General features: G+C 42.9%; 1 protein-coding gene across 1 annotated transcript; it reads left to right on the top strand.

The window, feature by feature from the left end:
- The first annotated feature begins 2,088 nt into the window (after positions 1–2,088).
- Positions 2,089–5,015, top strand: LOC112554360. Its single transcript, XM_025222106.1, has 4 exons — positions 2,089–2,287; positions 3,556–3,777; positions 4,110–4,297; positions 4,525–5,015. Exons 1-4 carry the CDS (start codon positions 2,089–2,091, stop codon positions 4,594–4,596), a joined length of 681 nt encoding a protein of 226 aa, XP_025077891.1. The 3' UTR covers positions 4,597–5,015.
- Positions 5,016–7,941: the final 2,926 nt, after the last annotated feature.

Below are 7,941 nucleotides of genomic sequence, written 5' to 3'. Positions count from 1 at the left end.
TGATGTAACCTGAGTACTTTGAGCTCAAGCATGTGTCTGCAAAAGTTCTCTGCGCTGCACGTGGGAGCAAACCGAGGGGGAAAGCCCCGTAAATGTCACCATTTCCTCCCGTGTTCCCCGCCGTCTCGGGGGTTTGTTTACTCAGCCAGGCCCCTGTTCTGCGGGTCTTGTACAGGAACAAACGGGGAAAAGGGAGCGCCGTGTCACAGCCTTTCTGCCAGAGGAGTTCAGTGTTGTTCTTACTCCTGGCCCTGTTAGTGGATTTTTTTTGTGAAAAAAAATACTCTTCTATTCCTTTTTATACTTCCACCATCAGTACTACGACAACGATATCTCAATGTCGTTGTCCCTAGTCCTAAGTTTCCCGTTTTTCTTTTGTTAAGACTATAGTTGTATCTAAGAAATGTGATTTGGTTCTTTGACCTGTCGTGGTGGTCAGCAGGGTGGGGGTGGGAGAAGCTGACTAGATTGGAGAGTTGTCCCCATCTCCTGCTGACTGTAGGTTGCCGGTTAACACTGCTCACAGGTTCAGAGCGGTTTTTTTTTCTGCTTCTTCTTCTTCAAAATGTCGCACTTCGTGTTTTGCATTTTCCGACACGAAGTGCCTGAGCCGTAACAGCTGACATGGATAAGTCTTTCGTTTAAGAAAAAAAAAAAAAGGTGGAAAAGGCAATGAGAGAGAAGAGGTAGAGTTCTCCAGATGGTCTGAAGGAGAAGGAGAGTTGCATTACATGAATGACTCCAAACATCGTCTAGATTTATACTGAAAGCTTTTTTGCTCGATTTTCCTTCAGGAACATTTAACATTTAGATAAAAAATTACATATTTTTTTGAAAGTGCAAGTGTAGATTTTTATGTGACCGTTTGGGTAACAATTTTTCATTATCCCATATCTGATAATTTGTGTCCCGTTCAGAGCACCTTATACAATTTTTCATTTATCCCATAGTGTTAATGCTAAAGCAATACAGCAAGGGAGTTGAATAGAAACGGGATTGTTTGTGGCCTTGACAAAAAAAAAAAGCATGAATCGCTCGAAAGAAGCGTAGCAGGGTGGGTGGGGCGGGAAGCGGGTCTCGTGAGTGATCGTGAGTGGTCAGACAGTCAGACAGAAACTTTGGCAAGGAAAAGCTCAGGCGAGGAGAGTGTTCAACATCTGATCCCCCCTGCACCTTCAAACCTAGCTTTTATTTTTTCACCACCATGTTGAGCCAAGTCCACCTGTCCAATGTCCACATTACATTGCTCGTATCCTCTACATTCATGTCGTCTGCTTGAACTTTGCACCGCGACACGGCGGCTTGGTCAAACCCAACCAGATGCTGGTCCTCCGTACTCGTCTTTGCATGAAGACCAAAGCCTCTGGACTACGCTGAGCAGCAACAACACTTCTCAGTCTGCTGGGATTGGTTTGAAAACTCTCAAAATAGGTGTGTTTTTATTGTTGTGGTACTCTTGTATGTTTTACAGTGCATTATGTGATTAATCCTATTTGTATTCGCTTGTACGTGCGTTGCGCAAGTTTTAGATGTACATAGGGTCAGTTGCTGGAGCGCTGGCATATTTCCATTAATGTATCCATATACATAAGCGAGCAAATGAAATGTTTACCAATTTACAGAACCCTTAATCTTTCAAAAAAAAAACCACGAACGTTCGACGGGACTTCAGCAGTAACTCAACGAAGCTTAGGTCAATGGCTTCTTTTGAATCAAAGTACCTCATGTTTACATCATGGAGCTGTGCTGTGTGAAATGCACGTGCAACATACCCGACATTGTGAGCTGCAGCCAGCGATGACCAGCTGCCTAACTCGACCCGACTGTGCGCCTGCGGTTGTGGGAAGAAGAAGAAGTGAAGAATAATTTGTGTGGGCGGAACGGTGCGAAGGAATGGGCAAGGCAAGGCGTGGACGGTTTTTAAGATGTTGGATCAGCTTCTTGCATGTGATTAGCAACCGACAGCCTGATCCTAAGGGCACTCTTAGCAAGCAACCAGCACATAACTAATTATTTTGGAATTTAATTATTATTAACAATTAACTATTGTTTGAATCTTGTAATTAGCATGCTGTAGTTTGTTGCCAGATGCACCCTTCGTGTAGGTTCTGCCATTCTCTGTGGCAAAACCAGTTCCAAGAACTCGGACAGCTGCAAGGACCTCGCAACGGAAGCGACCCGCTGGCTGTGGAGCTGCAGACGAGACAAGTCTTGGGTCAGAGAGCTGTAAGAGGCATCCCCAACTTGGACAGATCACGCGAGACATGGCGGGACTCGGGGGTCGAAGGTGACAGCTCGGCGCAGCCTCGCACGCGGCGTGGCCCCTGCACGCCCCCGGGGTCACAGGAGGGGGCACTGACGTCATTACTCGACGCGAAAGTTACCGTGCCCTCCCCGACATTGTCGTCGGAGCTCCTCCCGGCCTACGCGGATGGATTCGATTTGTATGTGCGAGATCTGTACCTGCACCGCCTCCGCCAAGAGAGAAAACCACGTGGTCAAGTGTCTGGCAAAGCAACCTGAGGTGTGTACTTTTCTTTTTTTTTTTTGGTAATTTTATTATTTTCAATATTTTTAGGACAATTGATTGATTGCCTTGTTTTGTTTTTTTTTATATTGGGATTGGAATCATGATGATTAGTTGGTTATTCCTGTCACGTGATCCAGGTAGCCCCAACGCGTGCGCGAGGGGACCTACAAGGTTTCGTTCCGTGCTCAAATTTATCTGTTGTAAAAGCGTACTTTCTTTCCGTATCTTTTCATAAACTTATGTATATTTAGCTTTAATAATGTTTATTAGAATTGCTGCTGTGTGATTGACTAGAGAATTTTTTAGCGATTTTCTTCTGTGAGACGATCACATTATTAAGCCCTCTATTACTATTCCCAACCCTCTAAATATCGTTGCTGTACTGCTCAGGGATTCAGCTGTCAGTGTATATGCACAAGCATCCCCCCAACTCCAGCAACTAGCGACAATATCTTTAAAGACTATAAGTGGTTTGCCGTGAATGCGCAAATTATCCATTGTCCAATCATTCTAGTGACAATAACGGCTGATATATCACCGGTTCGGTCCACACCAATAATCTTGAATAAGAATCTACAGGTTTCCCCGACTATGCGGGCTTCTCTGATTCTATGGATGGATAGCTTGAACCGGAAAGTTCAGTATCATCTAGAAACTTTTTTCCTGGCCATTCACATCCTCGACACTTTCTTGTCAAGGGGTCCTCGTCTCAAACACGAAGACTTAGAAACTGTCGGCGCGGTATGTCTCCTGCTGGCTGCGAAACAGGTTTTTGTTGTTCTTGCTAGGTGAAAGTTATCGGTCTTTAAGTCCTGATGTAGCAACAACTGAAGGAAATGTTTGTAAAAAATACGATATTCAAAAGTGTTAATTATTTTATTGAAGACTTTACAGTGACTGAATGTCATCCTTAATGGTTTAAAGGGAGAGAATGAACTCAAGGGAGTTAACTTTGCAGTGGTTGTGAGCATGATTGCAATAAAAATATTTAAATAACCCTGTGCATTTATTTTTTGTTTGTTGAGAGGAGGAAGTGCGGACCCCACATCTCTGTGATGTTGTGACAGCCTGCAACATCCCTCGGGGTCAGTTCTGGCAAAAGGTCAAAGTGATGGAGCGGCTGGTGTTGAAGACGCTGAACGGTCGTCTGGTGGTACCCACACCTCTGTTTTTCCTCGAGTATTTTCGCCTTTGTAATCATCAACGATGCCACAATTCCTGTCAATGTCAACTTCACTCGGTTCATCGCTGACCGCCGTGACAGATTAGAGTGAGGCAGTTCTCCATTGCTTTTATTGTGTACTGTCATTCTAGTATTCGTCTTAAACTCCTATGTCTCCATATTTTGTCTACTCATTATTTGATTCATGTAATTCTTTAAATACGATTCTTGATTATTCCTTTCATTCCACTCCTTCCTCCCTTGTCTGTCAACTTGATAATCTGTCGCGTTTGATTTATATTTTTCCTCTCAGTTATAGCATCTTGTGTTCTGAGGTCAAGTTTTAAACAAGGTAATGATAGTTGAAGCTTTACTAATTTCCAATTAGTAGATTCTCGTGTTCACTTTGCAGAGAAGGTCTAAAAATAGCGAAAGCACTTCTGGAAATAGTTGTCGGAGACTACGAGGTCATGCAGTTCAGACCATCACTCCTGGCCTTGGCAACATGGAAAGTGGCGGCGGAGATAACTGGGGCTGATGATCAGGACTTCCGGCCAGAGAAGATGTACATCACTCGGGGTCAGTTTGGCTGCTGCTACAGAAAGGTCAGTGTATTCCAGGTTCAGCTTTGTAGGTAATACAGTAGACTTGTACAGTAACCCACCTGATACTAGTTGATCCATATCAGTAGCTTGAAGTTCAGAAGAATTGAAGACCTTCATATTTAACATTTTGCTGATCAACACTGTGCTATTTATTCAATCATTGTCTTTGTGCGTGCTTTAAGATTTTTTCTGCTCAAATTAAATGACGGTTGTCTTTCCTTTCTCAGGTAAAAGAAATCGCAGTCACTACTCACAAGACAGACCTGTATGACATGACCTCCTTCTACTCCTCCCCGTAGTTACTGATGTGCCAGAGGAAGGTGGCAGATGAGTGGGTGGGGGAATTCAAGGGAAGCACAACGTAGATGACTCCTGCAGTCTCAACGCTTTTCACGTAGCGAACGTAAAGTCTGCCACTGCGCATGCTCCTGGCGCGTGCTCCTGTGTGCATGAACGTAGTCGGTGTCATTGTGTAAGGCGTGCGTGCGTGTCTGAGTGTGCTTGAATATAATTGTGTATTTACATCTAAAAGAATGCTTCAAGTTCACATTGATGGGATGATGTCAAGGTTGTGTAGGCTGTCAAGGGAATGATGTCAAGGTTGTATAAACTGTCAAATGAATGAAAGATGTTTAATTAAAAGTCGCATTGTTGATATTAAATTGTAAATGTAAAAGTTTAAGCTGATAAGCGGAGTAGACATGATATAAAGATACATTAAAACATTCGATATAAGTCCTATAACTGTTTGGTGAGTTGTGGCAGTGCAGCATGTATATAAGTTTATATTTTATGCATTTTATTTATTTGATTTGCGTTCTTTTCTGAAGAAAGAATTCAGCTATTAGAAAGAAAGAAAAAATTACGACGGATATGTGAAGACTCTTTGCAGGAATTACTCGCCTTGATACACACTTAGTTGCTGGCACGGATAAACACAAATCCTTTGATGATTTTAATTTCGCCTGACCACTAATGTTACTTGGGGGCCTAACTAAAATATTTGAGCCATCAGCATATTCACATGTGTGTCTCGTGTCAAAGGGTGGTCAACGGAATCCTTTTAGATCAAATTTTGATGAAATTTTGTTCCGCATTCCGTTGTGTGCGTATATGGTCTCAAGGGAGGTAGCCTATGACCCCGAATGTGGGTTTGTCGAGAATTGTCTCCCCTCCATTGTAATTGCTCTTTAACGACTGCAGTTTCCATCGTACGCGTTTTAACCCACTCAAGGTATCCTTTAGTACTTGCGGAAATTAGTCCCTCAAAACACCCGAGGACAGAAAATGTATATTTTAACCTATACTGTAATTATAGTTGGTAAAACTAGTTCTTCACTTCTTGACATCGTCAAACCGATTGCTCACAAGGTCCAAAACTGCGCCAACCAGCCAAGCCTTAACTTGCACTAAACATCCAATTGACTAGACGAGAAAATAGAGATTTGAAGATCTTTTCCCTTTGTACTCAAAACGCGCTTAAAAGATGCACATTGTTTTTGTGAAGACTTTGGAAAAAAATCTTCAGACCAACCCTGTCGGAGGTTAATTTATTTTCATCTAGAAAGCAGTCTTGGATTTTTGCTAATGCTGAAAGTTTAGTTGTCTTCGGCAGACGCTTCCTCCCCACCCAACACAAGCACATTTGATTATATCAAAACAATTCCTTATGTAGCTAAGACTACCACTTTTTAAAAAGTTTTAGCAAATTTCTAGTGTTTCAGCTGACCATCGAGTGAAAGATAAGTCGTCAACATGTTACATGCAACTTTTTTGTTTGTTTGTTTGCTAATCTGTGCGAATGATGCAGACGAGTTTGCTCTATATTATAAATATCAACAAACTCAACCGGTGTGTGTCCCTATACCAAGCATAGATGGATAGGATTACACTCATGATCTCATCAAAGTACCTAACCCTCTCATGCCTTTTAAATAACGGATGGAGTTTAGGATAGCAAAAAGCAGCATGCAGCAATGATTTATTACTAATTTCCTGTTCTGAGTGTGTAGAATCTCGTATTATTCAAAGCACGCAGTCTTTCTCTCCTCCTGCCGTGTATGCCCTGATGATGGACGGTGGCGCCATGGCACAACAGTTATAGCGCCTGTCACCAATACAGTGAAGGTTGGTTATCCCGGGTTCAACTCTCATGTCGAGTACACTGTTCTTTCTCTGCATGTGGCATCTGTTTGCACGACTAGCTACCTTCCTGTGATATAGCCTTAGTTATTGGCTCGGCATAGAACACCATTCCACACCTACTCTGAATGGTGCATGCTGTTATCCATTTCTTCTGCAAAGGATGACGTGGGATTCGCATATAACCATGCTTTTCCTAATTTCCACCAGAACCTGTTTGATGATTCAAAACCTGTGCCGATCCTTAATTTCCTGGCCCCTTCAAGTTGTGTCGGATGCTGAGCTGGAGAGCAGGTCGCCAGTGAAATTAAGGACCTGGGAGCAAACTGCTCTGTCCTCAGAAGGCTAACAAGGCATAATGAGACACGGGGGGAAGACTTGGTTCTTTAATCCTGCTTTGAACTGCGCTGGATTGAGGAACTTTTAACACGCAAACTCCTCGTGGGCTCTGTTCCTATGTCGGAAAACGTTAGCAAGCAGTTTGTCACCACATGCACTCAGCTAAAACACTCGACACACCAAGTCGAAGAAAGCTTTTTTTTTAATTTCTTTTCTTTTTTTTTCTTTTCTTTTTTTTCTGACAGTCTGTTTTATGGTTAGTGGCACATATTAGCTGCCCGGTGCTCTGAACCAACCCTCGTATTATTTAAGCATGATTTCGCAAAGTTGCAATTATCATATCCACTATCCACACAGGTTCATATGATTATCGTTAATTATAATGACACGAATATAGAAATATTTAATTATATAACACCATGTCTTGAACTAGGATTCCTAAGAATCTTTGCACGGTTTGCTTTTTTTCTAGTACTCTACTTTTTAAACAATTTCTCTTTTCATGAGCGGGGGCGTGGGGGAGGCTTATCTGTGGATCCAAAGTATTTGCAGGGGATCCTGTCACTGGCAACAAACCCAGACTAAGGAAATCAGTTGAAAATCTTAAACTCCTTCCATCCCCTGCCACGTACGGTCTTCACTTAGAGAGTGACTACAGAGGTCTTGTTAGCGATGTAGGTACTGGGGGTCGATAATTCAGACCTTGAGGGGGGGGGGGGTGCAGACCTGCTTCATTATTATGGCCCCTGGTGGTTAGTGTGCTCGCCGTTTCCTTTAGGGCAACGGTGTGCCTAAGACAACCCCTGTTGTTCAGCGTATAGGGAAGCGGTGACAGCAAACACTCGGCTAAAGTATTAAGATCCTTCGAAACGATTTGTGACTGCTTGTGGGACATGTCCCAGTGTCTTGTGTACCTTTCTGTCGAATATTCTCAACGAACAGAGAAGCCTGGTGTTACAGCCTCTGGACAGGCGCGTTGGAATACCTTACTTCGTAAGTCTAAAGAAGTGCAATCAAAAATAGAAACCCTTCAACAACCTGGACCTTAGTCACGTTGAGCCACTTACAATTTACCGCTTCTCGGTTTCTATGCTATCATTTACCTAAGTGTTGTGAGCAGCAGCAGATGAACAACAACAGCGTTAAAGAACACATTAGCTGTG

The sequence above is a fragment of the Pomacea canaliculata genome, linkage group LG13 (assembly GCF_003073045.1).
Source record: "Pomacea canaliculata isolate SZHN2017 linkage group LG13, ASM307304v1, whole genome shotgun sequence".
In the NCBI taxonomy this organism is placed as follows: domain Eukaryota; kingdom Metazoa; phylum Mollusca; class Gastropoda; order Architaenioglossa; family Ampullariidae; genus Pomacea; species Pomacea canaliculata.
The sequence above is the reverse complement of the archived record's forward strand: the minus strand, read 5'-3'. Positions and strand labels throughout refer to the sequence as shown.